This window comes from Bison bison, unplaced genomic scaffold, assembly GCF_000754665.1.
Source record: "Bison bison bison isolate TAMUID 2011002044 unplaced genomic scaffold, Bison_UMD1.0 scf7180017864066, whole genome shotgun sequence".
Lineage (NCBI taxonomy): Eukaryota > Metazoa > Chordata > Mammalia > Artiodactyla > Bovidae > Bison > Bison bison.
Genome location: NW_011494638.1, coordinates 2,405,429 through 2,431,885, shown reverse-complemented (window position 1 = coordinate 2,431,885; position 26,457 = coordinate 2,405,429). Strand labels below are relative to the sequence as shown.

General features: G+C 37.8%; 1 protein-coding gene across 1 annotated transcript in view; it reads right to left on the bottom strand.

The window, feature by feature from the left end:
• The window catches only part of UNC13C (unc-13 homolog C (C. elegans)), a 673,935-nt gene that overhangs the window by 341,531 nt on the left and 305,947 nt on the right, over nucleotides 1–26,457 (bottom strand). Inside the window, exons 10-11 of the mRNA XM_010836764.1 lie at nucleotides 19,976–20,203; nucleotides 18,584–18,725 (exon numbers count right to left, since the gene is read on the bottom strand). Coding sequence (XP_010835066.1) covers nucleotides 18,584–18,725; nucleotides 19,976–20,203 — 370 coding nt within the window. The remainder of the gene's footprint in view (nucleotides 1–18,583; nucleotides 18,726–19,975; nucleotides 20,204–26,457) is intronic.

Here is a 26,457-nt window from a genome sequence, read left to right as displayed (position 1 = left end):
TTTGCTGCTCACTCTTGGTAAATAAAGTAAGCACTGTTAGGACAATTTGCATTGTACTTTTTTCTTAACTAAAAACAATGTGCATCTTAAAGAGTAGTTAATATGCCCAATTTTATGTTTTTTCATTATTAAAGACAGGAATGGCTTTGTTTCCATGGGAATAAGTTATTTTATTCATTCCCAAGTTAAAGCAAAGCATTTCACTCTTTGGAACTCAGGATTATTACGTGTGTTTATGTTCTGTTTTGTCTTTATTTCTGTTTTCAATTTGCAGGTACCCTAATCTCTGCACAGCCAATCACTATTTGACCAATATTCTTTTGGCAGCCATCCAAAAGGCTAATTTCTTTATAATTACTTATACCAAATTTTCAAATGGTCCCACGACAATTTTTTTTTTTTTTTTTTTTAGATTTAGTTTCCTGGATATAGCCCGAATACATAGCTCCTATAATTAAGGCAAAATAAAGACAAAAAGCAAATAAAAAACAAACAAACAAAAATAAAACCCAAACCCAAGTTATCGAAGTTCAACCTATTCTGAGGACTATTTAGCCTAAAGAGATGCTCATGAATTTCATAAAGCCTGATTTCAATAGAACAACAATCTCTTGCTAAAACAGTCATCCTCTGATGGGAAGTCATTATGAAAGTAGTATATAAGCAAAGAGTCATTCAAAAATGAGAAACGATCTATAGTTGAACTAGTTATAATGAAGCAACTAAAATAATCTCACACAGCAACTATACCAAGAAAAAAACCAATAGTAAATGAAGTTGCAATTAAAATCATATTCTTTAAGAATCTGTAATGAAATTTCTATAATATTTTAAATGTCATTGTATCAGATTTTGTTAATAGACACATAAGATAGATATTTAATGTATATATAAATGTGAGTTTATATACGGAGGAGCCTGGTAGGCTGCAGTCCATGGGGTCGCTAAGAGACATGACTGAGCTACTTCACTTTCACTTTTCACTTTCATGCCTTGGAGAAGGAGATGGCAACCCACTCCAGTATTCTTGCCTGGAGAATCCCAGGGACGGGGGAGCCTGGTGGGCTGCCGTCTCTGGGGTTGCAGAGAGTCGGACACGACTGACGCAACTTAGCAGCAGCAGCAGCACGCATATATATGCATTGGAACGATCTGTAAGGTTATATTCAAAATATAGGTGGTAAGATTGGTGACATTTTTTTAGTCTTTATCTTTTACTGTTATAATCAACAAAATTTTGTATTTTTAAAAATCTAACAATCATAAATAAACTCTTTCAACTCAAGCTGGAAGGCAGGGAATTGATTGAAAAAATCATCAGCCAGAAACTTGCAAGAGCCATCCAGAGGCAAAGCAGCAGCAGCCTTTCAAACAGTAATTAAATTCTCTAGTTACAGCTTAATTCCTTAAACTCTGACCCACCAAATGGAAATATGAGAGACACTTGATGCACACATTTCCTCTGAATGATTTATTATGAATTATGTAACCCAGTTCCATCACAGTATAGGTGTCTTGTTATTGAATCAAGAGCCCTTAACCCTATTATCTTTCAATTGTATTAGAGCAGATAGACAAACTCTAAGTTCAAAACCAGTGCCAGTGCACAGGGACTTTTCCCACTACATTTATCAAGGGCATTTAATTATGGGAATTTGAATTGACCAAAAAAAAAAAAAAAGAAAACAACACCAGTCCTCAACATGTCCCTTTTGTTTAAGTTTTTCTGATGGTTTTCTATGTAGTAACCGGGTGTTGTAGATCTATTCTAGTACTGTAATAGATCAAAGAACCAAAGGACAAAGATACGCCAATCTGATATGATACACCAATTTCGCTGCCCCACCTTAAGCCCTACAATTGGATCATTAACACCTCAAAGCCCTTTGTTCTGTTTTTATATCTAATGTTTCCTTCACAGGTACTAATATTGCAGATAAACATTTTAATAGCTGTTTTAAGTATTATTTGACATTAAAGATGATAAAGTATTAGTTATGTTAAAGTAATAAAAGTAAGAAATTTGCTTGTTTAGAAAAATTCTTCGTGTCAATTTTGCTGTGAAAAGAGAGACCACTTAGGGAGAGAAATCCGAAAACAGGAAGGTCTATATGATACCACTTATATGTGAAATCTAGAAAACAAACTAGAGAAGAACAAAATAGTGCTTATCAGGGACCCAGAAGATGGGGAAATAGGAGAGATGATATTTAAAAGTACAAAATAGTAGCTAAATGAGTCCTAAAGATCTAATGCACAGTATAATAAATACAGACAATTATATTATATTATACTCATCAAATCTTCTAAGAGACTAGATCTTAATAATACCCATGACAAAAAAAGTAATGATAATCATGATATGTGATAGAGGAGCTAGTTAATGCTACAATGGCAACCATATTATAGTATACATGTATAAATCAACCTGCTGTTCCTTAAATTTATATGCCAAATATAATTTTTTAAAAAAGCAACAGCATATATAGAAAACAGAAGGATCAAATTACTGTCTCAAAAAACAGGAGAAACATAAATGACTGTGAGTATAAGATTATGTGCAATAATGGTGGTTTCTATTCACCACTTCCCTTGACTCACCAAACATTTTTGCATCTCAGACACTTTTTTCATTGTGTTTCTGAGGGCAAGGATGTCTTTTCCCTAATCCTCTACCTGATGAACATCTACCTGCTTCTCAATACCTGATAAAAGATCACCTCTGTGTGAAAATTCCCTAAAAAACATTTTTTCCAGTCCCTAGCACCTAGAGCAATTAGATATGAAAAAATTATTTACCAAAAAAATAAGAAAATATCACTGGTCAGAGAAATCATACTCTTCATATTATTGTTCTTTAACTATTACAATTTAACTATTCCAATTAGTGGCTACTTGTATAGCTGAAAATTAACCATTTGCTTGAAGTTGGGAGGAAGATTCACTTTGGAAAACTGACATTTATTAGACATTGGATTCAAGGCATTATCTTTCTAGATCTGACTTTTCTTTAAATGGTGACATGCATTTTGTTTTCTAAAACTAACTTGTATGAAGATAAACTGCCTGTTAATGATCTGTGGGGCAGAAGACAGTCAGTTCAGTTCAGTGGCTCAGTCGTGTCCGACTCTTTGTGACCCCATGGACTGCAGCATGCCAGGCTTCCCTGTCCCTAACCAAATCCCAGAGTTTACTCAAACTCACACCCATCGAGTTGGTGATGTCATCCAACTATTTCATCCTCTCTTGTCCCCTTCTCCTCCTGCCTTCAATCTTTCCCAGCATCAGGGTCTTTCCAAATGAGTCAGCTCTTCGTATCAGGTGGCCAAAGTATTGGAGTTTCAGCTTCAGCATCAGTCCTTCCAATGAATTTTCAGGACTGATTTCCTTTAGGATGGACTGGTTGGATCTCCTTGCAGTCCAAGGGACTCTCAAGAGTCTTCTCCAACACCACAGTTCAAAAGCATCAATTCTTTGTTGCTTAGCTTTCTTTATATTTCAACTCCCACATACATATATGACTATTGGAAAAACCAAAGCTTTGACTAGACGGACCTTTGTTGGCAAAGTAATGTCTCTGCTGCTTTTTAATATACCGTCTAGGTTAGTCATAAATTTTCTTCCAAGGAGCAAGCGTCTTTTAATTTCATGGCTGCAATCATCATCTACAGTGATTTTGGAGCCCCCAAAATAAAGTCTGCCACTCTTTTCACTGTTTCCCCATCTATTTGCCATGAAGTGTTGGGATCAGATGCCATGAACTTAGTTTTTTGAATGTTGAGCTTTAAGCCAACTTTTTCACTCTCTTTCACTTTTATCAAGAGGCTCTTTAGTTCTTTGCTTTCTGCCATAAGGGTGGTGTCATCTGCATTTCTGAGATTATTGATATTTCTCCCAGCAGTGTTGATTCCAGCTTGTGCTTCATCCAGTCCAGTGTTTTTCATGATATACTCTGCATATAAGTTAAATAAGCAGGGTGGCAATATACAGCCTTGACATATTCCTTTCCCTATTTGGAACCAGTCTGTTGTTCTATGTCCAGTTCTAACTGTTGCTTCATGACCTGCATACAGATTTCTCAAGAGGCAGGTCAGGTGGTCTGGTATTCCCATCTCTTGAATTTTCTACAGTTTATTGTGATCCACACAGTCAAAAGCTTTGGCATAGTCTATAAAGCAGAAGTAGATGTTTTTCTGGAATTCTCATGCTTTTTCAATGATCCAATGGATGTTGGCAATTTGATCTCTGGTTCCTCTGCCTTTTCTAAATCCAGCTTGAACGTCTGGGAGTTCACGGTTCACATATTGCTGAAGCCTGGCTTGGAGAATTTTGAGCATTACTTTACTAGCGTGTGAGATGAGTGCAATTGTGCGGTAGTTTGAGCATTCTTTGGCATTGCCTTTTTTGGGATTGGAATGAAAACTGACTTTTTCCAGTCCTGTGGCCACTGCTGAGTTTTCCAAATTTGCTGGCTTATTGAGTGCAGCACTTTCACAGCAACATCTTTCAGGTTTTGAAATAGCTCAACTTCAATTCCATCACCACCACTAGCTTTGTTCATAGTGATGCTTCTCCTTATTACCAAATTCAGACCTAAATTGAAGAAAGTAGGGAAAACCTGAAGATCATTCAGGTATGACCTAAATCAATCCCTTACTATTATACAGTAGAAGTGACAAAATAGATTCAAGGGATTAGATCTGATAGACAGAGTGTCTGGAAAACTATGGACAGAGGTTCCTGACATTGTATAGGAGGCAGGGATTAAGACCATCCCCAAGAAAAAGAAATGCAAAAAAGCAAAATGGCTGTCTGGGGAGGCCTTACAAATAGCTGTGAAAAGAAGAGAAGCGAAAAGCAAAGGAGAAAAGGAAAGATATACCCATTTGAATGCAGAGTTCCAAAGAATAGCAAGGAGAGATAAGAAAGCCTTCCTCAGTGACCAATGCAAAGAAATAGAGGAAAACAATTGAATGGGAAAGACTAGAGACTCAAGAAAATTAGAGATAAAAATGGAGCTTTTCATGCAAAAATGGGCACAATAAAGAACAGAAATGGTAAGGACATAAAAGAAGCAGAAGCTATTAAGAAGAAGTGGCAAGAATACACAGAACTGTACAAAACAGATCTTCACAACCCAGACAATGATGATGGTGTGATCACTCACCTAAAGACAGACATCCTGGAATGTGAAGTCAAGTGGGACTTGGGAAGGATCACTACGAACAAAGCTAGTGGAGGTAATGGAATTCCAGTTGAGCTATTTCAAGTCCTAAAAGATGATGTTGTGAAAGTGCTGCATTCAATAAGCCAGCAAATTTGGAAAACTCAGCAGTGGCCACAGGACTGGAAAAAGTCAGTTTTCATTCCAACCCCAAAGAAAGGCAATGCCAAAGAATGCTCAAACTACTGCACAATTGCACTCATCTCACATGCTAGCAAAGTAATGCTCAAAATTCTCCACACCAGGTTTCAACAGTGCGTGAACCGTGAACTCCCAGATGTTCAAGCTCGGTTTAGAAAAGGCTGAGGAACCGGATATCAAATTGCTAACATCCGCTGGATCATCAAAAAAGCAAGAAAGTTCCAGAAAAATATCTACTTCTACTTTATTGACTATGCCAAAGCCTTTGACTGTGTGGATCAAAACTAACTGTGGAAAATTCTTAAAGAGATGGGAATACCAGACCTGCCTCCTGAGAAATCTGTATGCAGGTCAGGAAGCAACAGTTAGAACTAGACATGGAACAACAGACTGGTTCCAAATCAGGAAAGGAGAACATCAATGCTGTATATTGTCACCCTGCTTATTAATCTTATATGCAGAGTACATCATGAGAAATGCCAGTCTGGATGAAGCACAAGCTGGAATCAAGATTGCCAGAAGAAATATCAATGACCTCAGATACGCAGATGACACCACACTTATGGCAGAAAGCAAAGAAGAACTAAGGAGCTTCTTGATGAAAGTGAAGCAAGAGAGTGCAAAAGCTGGCTTAAAACTCAACATTCTGAAAACAAAGATCATGGCATCTGGTCCCATCACTTCATGGCAAATAGATGGGGAACCAATGGAAAGAGTGACAGACTTTATTGTCTTGGGCTCCAAAATCACTGTAGATGGGGACTTCAGCCATGAAATTAAAAGATGCTTGCTTCTTTGAAGAAAAGCTATGTATAATCTAGACAGCATGTTAAAAACAGAGACATTACTTTGCCAACAAAGTCCGTCTAGTCAAAGCTATGGTTTTCCATTAGTCATGCATGGATGTGAGAGTTGGACGATAAAGAAAGCTGAGCGCTGAAGAATTGATGACTTGGAGAAGAATTAATGTTGGAGAAGAATTTTGAGAGCCCCTTGGCTGCAAGGAGATGAAATCAGTCAATCCTAAAGGAAATCAGTCCTGAACGTTCATTGGAAGGACTGATGTTGAAGCTGAAGCTCGGATACTCTGGCCACCTGATGCGATAAATTGACTCATTCGAAAAGACCCTGATATTGGGAAAGATTGAAGGCAGGAGGAGAAGGGGATGACAGAGGATGAGATAGTTGGATGGCATCACCGATTCCATGGACATGAGTTTGAGCAAGCTTTGGGAGTTGGTGATGGACAGGGAAACCTGGTGTGCTGTAGTCCATGGGGTCACAAAGAGTTGGACACGACTGAACTGATTGACTGAGTAGTGATCAGCAATGATACCAGAGTACAGAGAAGTGAGAAAAGAAGGGGGAGAGGGCAAAGGGACAGTAGGCAGAACAGTGATAGATTGGGCAAAGCAAGACAGAGAGAATGAAAGGGAAATAAGGGCAGAAATGGAGAGAGAGGAGGAAAAATATAACAAAGGGCAGAGATGGAGAAAAACAGGCAAAGATGGACAAATGTCAGAGGAAAAAATAGAAAGAAACTAAAAGGTCACAATAATTTCTGCTGTTGGAGTTCTGCTGTTGGCTTTTCTTGTATTCCTGCAAGGACACTCTGTGTCCATAATAACATTTGTTTCCTCCTGATCTCTTTTCTGTGGGTCAGTTTAAATGTTGACCCTTTCTTCTCACCAAGAGGGATCTCTACAGAATAGCCCCCATTGTCCTGAGCTTGCTGTTTGCAATCCCCTACTCCCTAAATATTTGGGGCATTTTGTCTGAACTCTATTTGATCCTCACTATAAAACTAAATACTGCTACTGCTACTGCTGCTAAATCACTTCAGTCGGGTCCGACTCTATGTGACCCCATAGACGGCAGCCCACCAAGCTCCCCCGTCCCTGGGATTCTCCAGGCAAGAACACTGGAGTGGGTTGCCATTTCCTTTTCCAAGGCATGAAAGTGAAAAGTAAAAGTGAAGTTGCTCAGTCGTGTCCAACTGTTAGCGACCCCATGGACTGCAGCTTACCAGGCTCCTCCATAAATACATGGCCCCCTATATCTTAGCCTATAGAACATCATAGCAGTATCTCCAAACATCTGTCCTGCTCTGAAATTTTACAGTTTGTTGACTATAAATCTTTTTGGTGGCTCTAAGCTTAATTCTAACCTCATTGAATTTCATCCAATCTTCTTTCTATACCTGCTCCTCTCCTTATTGTCAAACCTTTAGGTTCTCATACAAGTCATTCATGAAGTAGGTGCTATTCTATTGGCTCTGCTGTGTATAGATGGGTATTGGCTCAACCACATTTACCAAATTAAAGGCAATATTGGTTATATGGACTTCCCCGGTGGCTCAGACAGTAAAGCGTCTGCCTACAATGCAGGAGACCCAGGTTCAATCCCTGGGTCAGGAAGATCTCCTGGAGAAGGAAATGGCAACCCACTCCACTATTCTTGCCTGGAAAATTCCATGGACAGAGGAGCCTGGTAGGCTACAGTCCATGGAGTTGCAAAAGTCGAACATGACTGAGCAACTTCACTTTCTTTCTTTCTTTTCTATTGGTTATACATCCCCATGGTGCCACAATATAGACAAATGATTAGCAAACAAATCTGTAACCCTGTAAATTGTGACTAAGTGCCTTCTTGCTTTGGACAAATGTGGGACTATCTTCTTGACAAATGACTTCCTGATGCTGATACCATTGTTGCAAGCCAGCTCAGAAGACTGCGGAAATGCTCCCTTCCCACGTAGTCCAGAAGAGGCCTGCGCTAGTAATCCAGGCAATACATCAAATCCTTGATTACCTTCAGGCTGTCATTTTAAAATATGAACCTGCCATGCTCTAAAGACATTTTTATTTAATTGTGGTATTTAAATGCTATCTCCTATGGAGATTAGTTTATGCTTAATTCATACTCAGCCCTGGGCTGAGCAGCACACAGCATGGTGGAGAGTCCTGGGCCTGAGACACTCAGTGTGCCACTCCATCTGGGTTGCTGTGAATTGAACATAGGCGGCATATATTTTGAGGGCCAAGGCAATCACACCTCTATAAATAACAGCATTATGAGTTTCTGATACTTCTGGGTTAAAGGAGCTTCTGTATAATACTACTTCATAACAATAACTTTACTGAGTCAAGGTGGGGAATACTTTGAGCATTCTGTGCTCAATGCCCACTGTGAACAAACCTAGACACAATACACAAACCTAGTATATTGAAAAGCAGAGACATCACTTTGCCAACAAAGGTCTGTATAGTCAAAGCTATGGCTTTTCCAACTACTCACGTGTGAATGTGAGAGTTGGACCATAAAGAAAGCTGAGCGCCAAAGAATTGATGCTTTTGAACTGTGGTGCTGGAGAAGACTCTGGAGAGTCCACTGGACAGCAAGGCGATCCAACCAGTCCATCCTAAAGAAAATCAACTCTGAGTATTCATTGGAAGCACTGATATTGAAGCTGGAGCGCCAATACTTTGGCCACCTGATGCAAAGAACAGACTCATTGGAAAAGACTCTGATGCTGGGAAAGACTGAAAGGAGAAGGGGACAACAGAGAATGAGATGATTGGATGGCATCACAGATTCAGTGGACATGAGTTTGAAAAACTCTGGGAGATAGTGAAGGACAAGGAAGCCTGGTGTGCTACAGTCCATGGGGTCATAAAGAGTCAGACATGACTGAGCGACTGAACAACAACAACCCACTGTGAACCTGAGATTCAAAGAGGTTGAGGCATTTCCTGGTGGTTAAGAAGCATGCTGAATCCAGAAGGGCTCTGGAACTTAGGTTTATAAACTTTAAGTCCAGAGAGTTTTTTTTTAATATAATATGAAATTATTCAAGTCAGTACTTCCCATGGACCCAGTACAGTGCTTTGAATATAAGGAAACGGAAGTAGAATTTAGCTGATACCCCACTAAGCAAGTGGAGCTGGTTGTTCAGACAATACATGAGTAGAATGTTTAAACACCACTGCCATGTCTATTCAACATTACCATGAATAAATGGGGGAATGTCCATACTCCTACCATAGGCATTGCATTAACTAGACTCTTTTTTAAATTAACTCTTTACTCTAGTGGTTAATACCAGTCAAAACAAGATAGCCAATACATGCCTGCTATTGCCCCTCTGAGAGGTAGTCAGTGTGACATTTTGTTTTCATTTCCTATGTTAGCAAAAATGAGGCACCATGGATCAACTATAGGGCTCTCTAGAAATCAGAGTATCAACATATAACATATAATCTAAGTCTCCTAACCACAAAATTTCTTATTCAAAGGGGCAGACAATACTGCCATTTTCTCTCTAGAATACACTGGAGAGACTGACTCCTTTCCCTCTTGAGGGAATGGTTTATGATAAGCATAAACATTTCATTAACTGTAGCACAGGAAAATAAAATAAAATGTCATAATTAATTATGTAATGATCAAATACATAAATTACTAGGATCCAAGAGCAAAGATAATGAGCACCTTAGATTTATATAACATTATCATTTTCAAAGTGTTTTTATATATATTAGCTTGATTAACTCTCATGTGATATTTTAAAAATTCCACATTTACAACCCCTACTAACTCACATTTTTGCAAGGGCTTAATTGGTCATGGCTCTTTTCCCTTGTAAACACTCTCCAGAGTGCCCCATTCTAGAATCACACATTCATAGCTTTTGAAGATTAAAATTTTTCAACTTCTCTTTTTAACCCACGGTAAGAGAGGTAGAATTAAAATTGAAATCACTTAGCATTAATCTCTTGAGGGCATCAAAGTGCCATTAGTGGGAGAACAATTAAGCTTTCAAGCAAAAAAAATTGAAAAATTACTTCATTTGCATTTTTGTCTTACCAGCTTGTGACTGCCTTGTTGGTTCAGGTCAACTGCATTTTTTCCGAAGGAAGAATTTAAATGTGGGTAAAAACAGACCTCTGTATTTCTACTTGTATCTTATTTTTGATTTCACAATAGGGGACTCCTTCGTAGACTTGACTGTACTATAACCTGTCTAAGCTTTGATTTTTTCATCAATAAAATGAAGGAGTTGGATAAAACCATCTCTCAATATTTCACTCAATTTCAATTCTCAAAGTCTTATTTCAGCAGTACTTCCTTCCTACAGCACCTTGTTCATCAGACTAATCTTGGCCTCATTATTCAGAATGGAACTTTTTCAATATTAAAGTATTACTGCTATGTTTCCTCCTGGGCACAAAGGATATGATGTCACTAATGTTAATCACTGTAATAATACAACTGCCATTTTGAATATGCTTAACAGGTAACAAAAGCTCTATATACATTATCTCAAGAAATATATCAATCCTATGAAGTGTTTATTATCCCAGTTTTTCATATTAGAAAAGCCAAAGTTCAGAATTTAAACAAATGGCCCCAAATGCAAGCTAAAGTCACACCATTAATAAGCCATACTATTTTCAGAACCTCAGGACATGTTTTTACACTCCAGTTCACAGGGCAGAACTGTCAGGTTAGTGGGAGGCATGGATGAGTTCATCTATGACATATATGCATTTTTCAAAACCTGCACATAAATTCTCCATGAACTCATTTCCTCCTGCCAAAGAAAGCCCCTTATAAAGAAAGATAAATTTGTAATTTTCATACCATTTTCATGGTCAAATGAAAACATGCACAGGTAGATTCAAAATAGTATTTCTAGAACCAATGATACAGAACATCAATAATAAAAATGGAATCTTTGCGTTCAGGTAGCTGGCAACAAAATTAATTACTGTTGAAAATTTAGACATTCATATTTTACATTCTAGAAGGAAAGAAACAAAATATTTGTGAGCATAGTTTCACTTACAGCTCATAAATATTGATGGAGAGGTGAAAATAAGCAATATATATATATATGTATAGCAGGGTACATTAAATTTAAATTTCCTCTTCCTTGAAAGGACGGCTGTTTAAAAAATACTTATATTGTTGTTGCCAGTATGTGGTGTCTCTTATCGAAAGGAAAACCAAGCATACAGTAAATTATACGAAAAACTGCCAATCAGCATATCAAAACCTCATATTTTAACTACCTATTTCAATATACTCAGCCCATGAACCATGATGTTTTCTGACCTGTCCAGTGGGGACAAACACTATTCCTGACATAATGAGCACTGGACGCTGTCATATCTAGTTCTTTTGGGTGGAACTTGTCTTGATTTGGGGCAGTTTTCTCATTGCATGTATGTACCATTACTCAGATGATTTGTCAAAGGGGGCCCTTTGCAGGATTAGAAAACTAGACTATTTCAGCATTTCTGTAGTAATGTCTGTCTAATGCTGCTGACATAATACTACAGCATTAAGGATGCTTTATTTAAAAGGCTGGGGACTGCTGCTTTGTTTCATAGACTGCAACTGGCAACCTATGGATCACATATATCCAGAGGTACCCTGTTTCACATGTTCTGTGTTGGCTCTCATACTATCTTATTTTGTTGTGCTAACCAATTAAATTCAAAGTTCCAGACTTTCTATTCTAGTCAAGAAGTAGTAACAGGGACTAGAGATACACCCTCACATGAAAAGTGAAAAAGTGAGCAAAATATTTGAAATATTGTTTTTCATACTGAATGATTTGTCAACAGTGATTTCAAGAAGACCAAAAAAAGAAAAAAATTATCAAGGTGAACCTCACCATTACTTCAGCTAACTTCCCTGAGGGAATTTCCAGGCCACTGTGCAAAGAGAAGAAAGCCAGGTAGAGTCCACTGAACTCTCTGAGTTAGAAAGACAGAGCTGAAAATCTGAGGAAACCAAAGCAGTTAGAAGTCACAAGGCATACTATCAAAAAGAAGAGAACTGAACTGAAAAAAAAAAAAAAAAACACCAACTTCCAAACTGCTACAGGCTCATCTTGAGCAACCAGTTGAGTAACAAGTGCATGCATGTGATAAAACTAACCAAGGCCAGGTTAGAAGCCATCCTCAAAATGATTAGATGTCACAATGCCCAGCACTCACCAAGGCCAGAAGTAGTGCTTTTGTCTACTGCACAGATAAGAAAAGTTTATCATTCATGAGTCAGTTGGCAGAGGATATGGAAAAGTCTTGCTTCAGCACTGAGGAGTAATTAGCCTGAAGTTAAGTGCCGTTTCATTTCCACTTAATAAATTTTAAAAGCAAGAACTAAAGGGTTTCCATGTAATTTAACTACACCTCAGAACAGAGCTCAGGAATATTTAGAGGATGTTATCTATTTCTGCTTTATTGACTATGCCAAAGCCTTTGATGTGTGGATCACAATAAACTGTGGAAAATTCTGAAAGAGATGGGAATACCAGACCACCTGACCTGCCTCTTGAGAAATCTGTATGCAGGTCAGGAAGCAAAAGTTACAACTGACCATGGAACAACAGACTGGTTCCAGATAGGAAAAGGAGTATGTCAAGGCTGTATATTGTCACCCTGCTTATTTAACTTATAGGCAGAGTACATCATGAGAAATGCTGGACTGGAAGAAACACAAGCTGGAATCAAGACTGCCGGGAGAAATATCAATAACTTCAGATATGCAGATGATACCACCCTTATGGCAGAAAGTGAAGAGGAACTAAAAAGCCTCTTGAAGAAAGTGAAAGTGGAGAGTGAAAAAGTTGGCGTAAAGCTCAACATTCAGAAAACGAAGATCATGGCATCCGGTCCCATCACTTCATGGGGAATAGATGGGAAAACAGTGGAAACAGTGTCAGCCTTTATATTTTGGGGGGCTCCAAAATCACTGCAGATGGTGACTGCAGCCATGAAATTAAAAGACTCTTACTCCTTGGAAGGAAAGTTATGACCAACCTAGATAGCATATTCAAAAGCAGAGACATTACTTTGCCAACAAAGGTCCGTCTAGTCAAGGCTATGGTTTTTCCTGTGGTCATGCATGGATGTGAGAGTTGGACTGTGAAGAAGGCTGAGCGCTGAAGAATTGATGCTTTTGAACTGTGGTGTTGGAGAAGACTCTTGAGAGTCCCTTGGACTGCAAGGAGATCCAACCAGTCCATCCTAAAAGAGATCAGTCCTGGGATTTCTTTGGAAGGAATGATGCTAAAGCTGAAACTCCAGTACTTTGGCCACCTCATGTGAAGAGTTGACTCACTGGAAAAGACTCTGATGCTAAGAGGGATTGGGGGCAGGAGGAGAAGGGGACTACAGAGGATGAGATGGCTGGATGGCATCACTGACTCAATGGACGTGAGTCTCAGTGAACCCCGGGAGTTGGTGATGGACAGGGAGGCCTGGCGTGCTGTGATTCATGGGGTCGCAAAGAGTCGGACACGACTGAGTGACTGAACTGAACTGAAAAGTATTCAGCAACCAATAAGGTAATATTCACAAAGTCTGTTATCCAATCTAAACCATCAGGCACATGAAGTGGCATGAAAACATGACACAAAATAAGGGGAAAAAAATATCAATCTAAACTAACCAAGGATGGACACAGATGATAAGGGAGTTAAGGGCATAAAAACAACTGTCATAGTAATCGCATGAATCAGAAAGTTAAGTACAGGACAGTATCGGAGGAATGGGAAGACAAGCCGCAGATAGGGACAAAGTATTTTTAAGACACACATGTGATGAAAGTCTATTTTCCAAAATATTCAAAGAAATAATAAAATTCAATAATAATAACTTGATTTAAAATTGGGCCAAAAACCTTGACACCTCATCAAAGAAAATAAAAAGGATGGCAAAGAAGCAAATGAAAATATATCCCATAAAGTATGTCTTAAATGAAAATCACAGTATTAATAAAACAACAACAAAGTATCACTACACACCCATCACAATGACCAAAATTCAAAATGCAGGCAATGTCAAAAGCTAGAGAAGATATGGAGCAAGAACTATTACTGATTGCTGGTGAGAATGCAAAATGGTATAGTATAGCCACTTTAGAGGACAGTTTGTCAGTTTCTTACTGAACTAAACATACTCTTATCATACAATCAAGCAATCATACCCCTTGGCATTTACCCTAAGGAGCAAAAAACTTATGGCCACATAAAAACCTACATTATTTATAGCAGCTTTATTCACAATGGTTAAAACTTGGAAGTAACCAAGACATTCTTCAGTAGGTGAATGGATAAATTCAAGATACTATTATTCTAGTACAGAAAGACAAATATTACTCAGTGCTAAAAAAGAAATGAGCTATCAAACCATGAAAAAAAACACAGAATCTTAAATGTATATAAATAAATGGAAAAAATTCTTTCCAGATTGGAAAGAATACATATTGTATAACTCAAAATAATAGGGCCTCCTAGAATAGGCAAAATTTTGGAGACAGTGAAAGATTAGTCATTGTCAAGAATTGGCGGAGTGAGGAGTAATGAACAGGTGATGAGCAGAGGATTTTTAAGGTGGTGAAAATAGTGTGTATGATACCATAATGATGAATACTGTTGTTATACATTTGTCCAAATATATAGAATATAAACACTATGAGAAATTTTATGTTTCCTATGAATTTTGAGTGATTATCTTGTGCCAGTTGAGAAACCTATATGCAGGTCAGGAAGCAACAGTTAGAACTGGACATGGAACAACAGACTGGTTCCAAATAGGAAAAGAAGTACGTCAAGGCTGTATATTGTCACCCTGCTTATTTAACTTCTATGCAGAGTACATCATGAGAAACGCTGGACTGGAAGAAACACAAGCTGGAATCAAGATTGCCGGGAGAAATATCAATAACCTCAGATATGCAGATGATACCACCCTTATGGCAGAAAGTAAAGAGGAACTAAAAAGCCTCTTGATGAGAATGAAAGAGGAGAGTGAAAAAGTTGGCTTAAAGCTCAACTTTCAGAAAACAAAGATCATGGCATGTGGTTCCATCACTTCATGGGAAATAGTTGGGGAAACAGTGTCAGACTTTATTTTTTTGGGTTCCAAAATCACTGCAGATGGTGACTGCAGCCATGAAATTAAAAGACTTTTACTCCTTGGGAGGAAAGTTATGACCAACCTAGACAGCATTTTCAAAAGCAGAGACATTACTTTGCCAACAAAGGTCTGTCTAGTCAAGGCTATGGTTTTTCCAGTGGTTATGTATGGATGTGAGAGTTGGATTGTGAAGAAAGCTGAGCCCCGAAGAATTGATGCTTTTGAACTGTGGTGTTGGAGAAGACTCTTGAGAGTCCCTTGGACTGCGAGAGGATCCATCCAATCCATTCTGAAGGAGATCAGCCCTGGGTGTTCTTTGGAAGGAATGATGCTAAAGCTGAAACTCCAGTACTTTGGCCACCTCATGCGAAGAGTTGATTCATTGGAAAAGACTCTGATGCTGGGAGGGACTGGGGTAGGAGGAGAAGGGGACTACAGAGGATGAGATGGCTGGATGGCATCACCGACTCAATGGACGTGAGTTTGAGTGAACTCTGGGAGTTGGTGATGGACAGGGAGGCCTGGCGTGCTGCGATTCATGGGGTCACAAAGAGTTGGACATGACTGAGTGACTGAACTGACTGAACTAACTGACTGAATGTAGGTTTATCAATTGTAACAATACACCCACACTCTCTTTGGAGATGGTAATAATAGAGGTAGGGTATGCATGTGTAGGAATAGAAGGTATATTGGGAAATCCCTACATGGGCTCTTCAATTTTCCTATGAACTTTACCTCCTCCAAGTACATCTTAATTTTTAAAACAGTTAAGTAGAGTTGCCGAAGATGCAAAGACTCAATCTGAACTTCTTTATATGGCAACTAAAACATCTAAGATGAAAAATACAGTGGCTTGGATTAAGAGTAGATTTGACATTACAGATGGAAAAGGCAATGGCACCCCATTCCAGTATTCTTGCCTGGAAAATCCCATGGATGGAGGAGCCTGGTAGGCTGCAGTCCATGGACACGACTGAGCGAATTCCCTTTCACTTTTCACTTTCATGCGTTGGAGAAGGAAAAGGCAACACACTCCAGTGTTCTTGCCTGGAGAATCCCAGGGACAGGTGAGCCTGGTGGGCTGCCGTCTATGGGGGTCACACAAAGTCGGACACAACTGAAGTGACTTAGCAGCAGCAGACATTACAGAAGAAGAAGTCACAGCACCAGAAATAATTCAAAGTGAAACACAGAGAAAGGAAAGGGTGTGGGGGGGGAGGGGTGGGCAGAGCATCCATGGTCTGTGGGACAACTTCAAGAGGCTTTATATATGTGTAAGTGAAACCTCCAGAAGACAGAAGCAGAAAGGATATTTGAAGAAATTATGGCCAAACTTTTTCCAAATTTAAAGAAAACTTCAGACTCATAGGCTCAAGTAGCTCAATAAACCCTAAGCACCAGAAACACAAAGAAAATTTAAACCATGGCATACCATAATCAAATTGTATGGGTGAGTAAAGAAAACAAAACTTTAAAAGCAATCATGGGGGTAGGGGATAACATGTACAGAGAAACAAAGAAGACAACAGATTTTTCATGAAAAATAAGAAAGCAATGAAAACACAAAGACAATGGAACAATATTGTCCAAGTGTATTTTTCAAAATGACATTTAGAATCAATCATCTCAGTATGCAGTAAAAGCTTAGACAAAATGCAGTATTGATTTCTGATCAAAACTCTTAGCCTACTGGAAATAGAAGATTGCTGTCTTAAGTGGAAAAGTGGCATCTACAAGTCCACAGGTAATATCAGAGTTAATCAAGAAAGGAACTGCTTCCCTCTAATATCAGGAACAAAGCCAGGATGTCTGCTTTTACCATTTTTACTTGGCATTATACTGGAACTCTTAGCCAAGGGAATAAAGCAATCAAAACCATCCCAGGCTTTCCTTTGTATGAAAAAATGACGATTAAAACATACACATGAAAATAATTAAAAGGTTCTAAAATATATAAAATAACTTTGAAAAAAGAAAAAGTTGGACAACTAGGACTACCTGATATTATGACTTTATTTATTACAAAGTAAAGCTGTATGATATACTGTATAACATAGGAAACTCTACTTAATGCTCTACAATGACCTATATGGGAAAAGAAGTGTTGGTATATGTATATGTATAACTGATTCACTTTGCTGGTTTTGAACTTTCAAATGTTCAGTTTCTCCTACAAAATGAAGCTCTAGCTGCACTGCACCTACAAGACTGAGTGGCAATGGAGATGTTTCTTGCCCATGAGTCACTTGCTCTCAAGTTTGCAACAGTGCCTTTCCCTCTCCTTTACGGTCCTTACCCTGCTTTATTCACTTACTTGACTGCCTTAGGAATAAGAATTTTTGATTATCAATCAGTTTCTTATCTTCTGTTAACAAATGAAGAGATAGTAAAATTGTTTCTCCCAGTAGTTCGAAGGGAGAAATCACAGAAAGCTCTTAACACTGTCTCTGGTACCCTCTGTTATTGGGTCCCAACTCATTTTCCACATCCTTTTCTTAACACTTCCTAAGCCAATATACACATGAAAAACTCTTATTTCATACAAACTATTTTCCACGTTCCCAAACAATCTGTATGTGTTGTGTTTGTTTACTTAGCATGTAAAGGAGATCCATGTTTAAACCATTAACAAAGAAAGAAAGAAAGAGAAAAGCATTGTTTACTTTTAAACTCATAGATTGGGATTTTCATTTCCAACAAATGGTAACTGGAAGTCATCTTATCTCTCTCCAAGAAGGAGTGACAGAAAGAAAAGAACCCTTGACAGAAAAATGATTCCTTGCTGTTTGGTACAGGATATAAAAGGTTTAAAAATAAATGACCCACAGAAAATGAGAGGTTCTAAAAGTTATCATCAACCATTTCATCAGTACAGCCTGGTATGGGTGTGATAGGCCATGGGATGCTCAAAGTCTTTCTACTGTTTTCAGTCATAAATCTTCAGATGTCAAGATATTGTTGAATCAAGCCTGTAAATTCCTCACTATCCTGGGTCAACTCAAGTTACAGATCATGTAGTAATCATTTTTTTTCTCCTGCAAACTAACCCCAGCTGTGCCACCTTTTTTGTTTGTAATATTATTTTTATTCACTTGTTCTCAAGATGAGGAACAAATAATAAATAAGACTGTTAAATAAGTTCACAATATCAGTTCACAACATCTTTTTATAATTCCTGCATAGATACAATTAAAACATGAGATAATTATTGCTTGTGTATTTTGCATGCTTGTAAATTTACCAAATATTTCAATATTTTAATAGTTTTCCATTATATACTTACAAATAAAACTTTTCATCCCACACTGGATTCAAGTTTCCAAAAATGGTTTTAGTCCTTCTTTTGTTCTTTCCGACCTGAACTGTAACATACGGGTCACTAGACCCCGTTTTGTCTTTTGCCTGCAAGCCTTGTGCAGAAACCACTGAAACAAACCAAATTCAAACTTTTAGTATAAGTATGTTTTCAGAAACAAAAAACTGATAATGAAGGAAACGTTTTCTATTACTTTGTCCTTTGGGTTTGCAGACACATCCCCATTGCTTTCAGTCTCGTGAAAAACAGGATTTAATAAAATGTTTCATGAAAGAATGAATCACACAACATTAAAATCTTTCTTTGATATTTCCTTTTGCCTGTAATGAACAGTAGCTATAGACATACATCTACATATATTTATTAGCTATCTACTCATATGTCACTGCATGCATGTATAGACAAATGATAATGCACAAACATTAAGCTGATTAATTCAGTAAATATTTTGAATTATCCAATGTAGTTCAAAGTCTGTAATTTAAAATATGTTTGTGTATATGAGTTTGCTGCTGCTACTTAGTCGCTTCAGTCGTGTCCAACTCTGTGCGACCCCATAGATGGCAGCCCACCAGGCTCCCCCGTCCCTGGGATTCTCCAGGCAAGGACACTGGAGTGAGTTGCCATTTCCTTCTCCAACGCGTGAAAGTGAAAAGTGAAAGTGAAGTCGTTCAGTCGTGTCTGACTCTTAGTGACCCCATGGACTGCAGCCCACCAGGCTCCTCCATCCATGGGATTCTCCAGGCAACAGTACTGGAGTGGGGTGCCATTTCCTTCTCTGTATATAAGTTTACTGTCAGTATTAAAGAAAAGCTTCTTTATTTTACCTTTTGAATACAATATGAGTGAGTTAAGAGGCTTGGTAAATATTAACATGATAACCTATGCAGCTGCTCTTACTATTACGAACAACTTCAGAAGTTCAAATTACTAGACATCACTTTACTCAAATTGCATTGAGTCAAGGATCAAATGGATAAGGGGTATGGATCCAGGAATAAGTAAAATGATATTTGTTTTCTCATTAAGAAAAACTGACTAAAGAGATTATTGGCTACTTGTCATTTATCAGTGTCAGGCAGCAACAAAACTAATCTCTTGTAAACTGCAGGGTATTGACAAATATAAAACAGAACTTTCTTCCTCTCAAAGAGCTTTTGATTAGAATGAGACATGGACTGAAATGACTTCAATTATCTGCCATACCTTTTAGAAATTTGAAGTTTCAATTAGACTTCAAAGTTGACAAGACTGAAAAAAATCTACTTATTTTGCCTATAACAATTACTAGCAGTGATTTCTAACATATATAAAAATCTCAAAGTGGAATGAAATTTTTTTCAAAAGACTCATTTTTACCTGTAATGGTTATTTTTGCTGACCACTTAGATGTCCCATCCAGTACACTCTGTTTGGCTGCCTTTGTGTACTGCACAAAATCTTCTTTAGAAATCTGAAACATTTCCTGAATTACTTCAAACACCTCTGGCCTGTTTGTCTCCCTGATCTTCATTCTTTCTTTCATGGCTGTAATAATGGTTTGAGTCTTATCTTCTGCACCATGCTTAGAACTCTTTTCTGCTGCTCCTATAATAGAAAAATTGATGATGACGTAAATATACATGAAGCTCTTTTTCATAGACCAAGAGAAGGAGGGTCAGAAAAAAAGGAAGAACATGAGAATGAATGAATGCTTTAATTCTCAGGAGTCAGGGTAGCTTTTTCAGAAAATATCAGGAGAATAAGCACCATGCTGAGAATCAGAATGACTAGCCCTTATGCTACTGTAGGTAATGGACATCCATGATCCCAGGGTTTTTTAGTTGTATTACTGAACTGAATCACAGCTGTGCAAATATTTGGTTTGAATTTTTAAAAACAACTTTCCAAACCAAAGGAACACACACAATCAAATGTGTTACATACCACACATATTTTTTTAAATTTTATTTTGTTTTTAAACTTTACAAAATTGTATTAGTTTTGCCAAATATTGAAATGAATCCACCACAGGTATACCACACATATTTACTCACTTGGTAACCAAGACGAAATTGAGAAACAGATACATATGGCACATGTCACTCAAAAATCAACATTTCAAATACTTGCACTCACCTAAAGTGCCTGATTATTTTTAATTCATGAAATTTATCATAATTAAAAGCTTACATTTTTCCTTGCAAAATGAAAACTACCACTATCCATTAGATTGAAATATAGGGTGAGATTTTACTTGGAATGAAAGTGATTCTATTTAAAAAGGATTTAGAAACCACTGGGCTGCACCATCCCCACATCATGGGCCACAGACGTGAACTCTCATTCTACGATATGGCCACAGTTTTAAACAGGCTGAATTTTCTCTTTCTACTCAAAAAATACTTTTTTTACTTCTAGGACATTACTTGTTATGATTGGTCTCAATCTTCTGGGCTATAAACTATCTTTGTGTCATAAACTCTTGTTAACAAATCCTGACAGTGAAGAATTTCCAAAAGGCAATCCTTGAGTTCCTCAGCTTCTCCAACCACCAGCCTGATAGTCTCAATGCTCTGTGTGGCCTCTGGGTTGCTCTGTATTCCACGAGCAAACAGTGGACCTTGATTCTGACTCTCAAGTTTCCTTACTGAGTGTGAAGTAGGAAAGTAAAAGACCATGTATCAGGGTCCAGAGGGACTGTCGCTGCTGAAACCAAACACTTTTTGGTACAGAAGCAACTGAGATATAATGAAAAGAATATTGTGGCTATAGGTAATTCAGTTCAGTCGCTCAGTCGTGTCTGATTCTTTGTGACCCCATGAATTGCAGCACGCCAGGCTTCCCTGTCCTTCCCTTCACCAATTCCCAGAGTTTACCCAAACTCATGTCCATCGAGTCGGTGATGCCATCCAGCCATCTCATCCTCTGTAGTCCCCTTCTCCTCCTGCTCCTAATCCCTCCCAGCTGCTGCTGCTGCTAAGTCGCTTCAGTTGTGTCCAGCTCTGTGCGACCCCAGAGACGGCAGCCCACCAGGCTCCCCCGTCCCTGGGATTCTCCAGGCAAGAGTACTGGAGTGGGTTGCCATTTCCTTCTCCAATGCATGAAAGTGAAAAGTGAAAGTGAAGTCGCTCAGTCGTGTCCGACTCTTAGCGACCCCATGGACTGCAGCCTACCAGGCTCCTCCATCCATGAGATTTTCCAGGCAAGAGCACTGGAGTGGGATGCCATTGCCTTCTCCGATCCCTCCCAGCATCAGAGTCTTTTCCAATGGGTCAACTCTTCGCATGAGGTGGCCAAAGTACTGGAGTTTCAGCTTTAGCATCATTCCTTCCAAAGACATCCCAGGGCTGATCTCCTTCAGAATGGACTGGTTGGATCTCCTTGCAGTCCAAGGGACTCTCAAGAGTCTTCTCCAACACTACAGTTCAAAAGCATCAATTCTTCAGTGCTCAGCTTTCTTCACAGTCCAACTCTCACATCCATACATGACCACTGGAAAAACCATAGCCTTGACTAGACTGACCTTTGTTGGCAAAGTAATGTCTCTTGAATATGCTTTTGAATATGCTATCTAGGTTGGTCATAACTTTCCTTCCAAAGACTAAGTGTCTTTTAATTTCATGGCTGGAATCACCATCTGCAGTGATTTGGGAGCCCCCAAAAATAATCATTCCAATTTTTATCTCTATGACTATAAATACTGCCAAACTTATATTTTTTTGAAATACTGTATTTATGAAATAGGCATACTAATAGCTCATAAAATTGTTTAGAGATTGAATGTGATGATTTATCTACACAATTCCAACCACAAAGGATAGTCTCATTAATGTTCTTTGTATCTACTTCTGTAAATGTTATGCACCCGATTTAAACACAGAAACTAAAACTAAAAGGGAAGGTCAACTATGAACTTTGCTTATAATAAATTCATATAAAATTTAACATCAGTATTTTATTGAACATCCTCATTATTTGAAAATATAACATTTGTTTTCTAAAGTGGTAAAAATGCATTTGTAGTAATCAAGATGTAACTAAAAAGTATGGTAAAAGGGATGCATATTCTATTGGGAGAAAACGCAGTTTCCCTCTATATATTTTTTTAACCTTTGAGAATTTAAACCACATATTTAAAAAAGAATAAAAATTAACATATTCCATTTAAGATATAATTTGAAGGGACATTCTTAATGCCATAGTGATCTGTTAAAACATGCCCTAGAATAACTACACATTTGTGAATTATGTATCTTTAAGCACTCTTGTGATTTGTTAATAATGGCTTGGTTCCACAGAGCATAATTCTCACAGAGTATAATCAGCATAGGCTAGACTACATAGTTGCAACTCCCCAAAAGAGATATTTTACTTCAAGTATTGGAATAGTCATTAAATAGAAAAAAAACAACAGTGACTTGAAAAAGTCACCTGCAAGGTTCAAAGTGCCTCAAAGCTTGGTTTTAAAGGTGATTCGAAGAATGTCCAAAGGGTTAGAAGCATCATTAAAATACTGGCTTCCCCCAATATTTTATTTCTAAACAACTATGCTTGTTATGTCTATTAATGCCCTCAAAGCTCTAGAAAAGTATGTTAAAGTCCTCAAAAGTTAAATGCATTAACTTTTGGGTTATTTTTCTAATTCAGGCAGAGCCAATTGACCGCCATCCACATAATAAATGTTCATTCCAATAATAACTACCAAATTCAAGGCTAGAATGTCAAAAGAATTTTCTTCCTAAGAAATCAAACCTCTGTACTTAACAACCACTACTTAAATTCTCTTGAAGAATCAATTAGGAAAGCTTGACAATTAACTTTGAAATAATTCACCAATGCTCTTGATGCTGGAGTAGAATATCTACTGTAATATGTACAGACAACAGACAGACCCATAAATTGCAAAATCACCAATCTGGGAGAGCAAGTTAGTAGAGACTTATGTTTGAGCCTTTTATCTATTATTTCTAGAAAAGACACATAGCTTTTATGCTTTTGATCTGAAAAATGATTCAACTTTGATTTAGTTCAGGGATACAGACCAATTCATAATTTTTGTAACTCATCTACAATGACACTTCATTGCCCCATCATTTATTGAATCCACATATCTCATCTTATTTTTCTAATGAAACTATTTCTTAAATAAATTTCCAGCTCTTTGGTTTATTGGTTTATTCTTTTCCTTTGGGCTTATTCTGTTTATCTCAAAGTCATCAGAGGTAAACAGATTTGTATTTATATGAGTCTTCCTTCAAAGTACGTGGTAGAAAATCTAGCAGCTTCACTGAAATACAGTAATAAGTCAACCAGAGATCAACAATAAAGATCAAAAGAGATTACACAATGAGAGCACTTTGTAAAGTGTAATACATTATCCAAATGGAACTCATCTTTGTTACTTTTAAAAACACTTAATTGACAGATCAGAAAATGCAATTATGCACAAGACTGCAAGGGAATTCAACCTTAAACAGAGGCAGGCTTATCTCACATGATGCCCTTACACCTAATTTAATGGAACAAAGCCAATTAGCTAGAAACCTTCATTTTTCTTTCATTTTTATTCATTACCCAAAGCATCTAAATTTCATATGAAAGTAACAGTTTCATCATTTTAACATGGTGATTTATAATTTCAGTTTTCCTTACAAATAATTACCTATATGTATGTGACCAATGCATCATCCCACCTTGGCCCCAGTCTCTTCTCTTTCCTATTTTTTCAACAGCTGTTCTAAAACATTTTCACTCTCCATTACTCTCCACTCTCAGCATATGACATTATCTTTTATTTAAAAGAAGTCCTGGCTTTCTAAATTCAGTGGTCACATTTTCTTCCCTCCTCCATGGGAAAAAAAACAAAACAACAAAGGCCAAACTTGATTTATAGCATTTGCAGATTTCTGTGCTGTAAATATTCCTAACATGGCTGATTTGAAGCAACTGCCTCACAGAATTCTTCTGTATTTATCAACCGACACTGATGCAACTACTTCCGTCAGTATTGGTTTTACACACACACACACACGTCTTCTACATCCTAGTCTTTAAGGCCAACTTCAGTTAAATTTGTATTCCAAGTATCTAGTACACTGCTTGGAAAATAAGATACACTCAATAAAGATAAAATGTTTATTGGGGGAATCTAAAAGAAAATGATTACTATATTTGACTATTCAATTTGGCCCTGGGTTTAATTTAATGTGCTATAAACTTTTTGCACACTGTGACCATAAGGCCAAAAATACTGGAAGAAACAAGAATGAATTGCTATGTAAAATGTCAGACATTCTTTGTCATATCTTATGAAGAGACAAAATACACTGGGTTCTTAGCTTCAGATTTGGGATTTTCAGAAGACAAATGTGTGCCCACCATTATAAAAGTGGAATTTGGTTGGCATATGTACTTCATGCACTTAATAACATAAAGCAAGGGCATAAGTTCAAATATAAGTGAAAAAAGTAAATCAAGAAAACTACTTGTAAATAAGACCAAAGAGCATAGCACTCATGGTGCTGTGGTTACAGGAGGAGACAGCCTTCTGTTTAAATTCTGATTTGCCACTTATGATCTGAACTTGGGCTAGTTAATTCTTTCTGTAAGCTTTAGTTTTGTCATCTGAGAAAAAGAAGGAAATAGTATTACTGTTTTCCATTACAGGGTCATTGTAAGGATTAAATGAGATACTTTTATAGTTTCAATACTAATAATTGAATAAGCATAGGGATTTCAGGACAAAGGTGAGGGTATAGCATTTATTACAGAATTTCACATTAACAAGAAATTTTAGGGTTTTGTTCTTCACTTGCCCCATGAAGCAACTCCTTGAAAACTTTGCCCTGGACACTGTCATGCTTAGCATCTGCCAAGGCTAAATTCTCTATAACTGTTCACTAGATTGGAGTCCAAACACAACAGAGTTCAGAGAGACTGTAGAAAATAATAATAACAAGAATGTTAATAGTAATTTATTATTAACATCCATTAACCCTTTACCTGCATTTGAAGTTGATGAACACAGAGGGTGCAAGTGGTTACTAACCCTGCACTCAGGATCTGATACTGAGCCATGTGTCTCCCTAAGAGTGTTTAATCTGATAAACTTTACTGCTTTTACTGTCTTTACCAGTAAAATCACGTAGGTGGACTTGCTTTTGATGTCCCTGCTTTCCTCTCCCATGAAATCACATAGGTGGGCATGTAGTTGGCATTTCCTGCCCTTTTCCTTTAGCTGCTTTAACAACCAAGATAATCTTAACCCTCCTCTTTTACCATGCCTTCAATCTTTCAAGGAACAGCCCTGCGACTCCCCCATCTTTAAGTCAGCCACCTCCTTTTCCTTGTAAGATCAAAGCCACACACTCCGCATGATTTCTCCCACACAACAAAGGACTGATGTTTAACAGGAGGGTAACTGGAGGAGCACAGATCCAGCCTAGCATCATCTCCCAGCCCTGGAGGTAGGGAATGTGGGCTGGGAGCCCCCTTTCCAGGAACTGCCACCTTCTATAAAGTGACTTCACTGTCATTAAACCTACAGCTCCAAACAAACAGAAGCAACCATTCCTGCCCTCTCCACTAGATGAAGCCCACCAGATTCCACCATCCCATTTTTAGTAAATGCAATTTTTTAGAAGAAGTTCAGAAACAGTCGTGTCTTGAAATCCTCCACAAAATCAGGAATGCACTCTCACAATTGTGTATCAAAACTGCATCTCATGAACATTACTTAGAAACTTGCTTTCTCAAGATTTCCCAATCACTTCAGAGTCTAAAACTATTTATAGGGATTATGGGAACAAATAAATTGTAAAAAAAAAAAAAAAAAAAAAGGGGGGGGGGGGGGGGGGGAA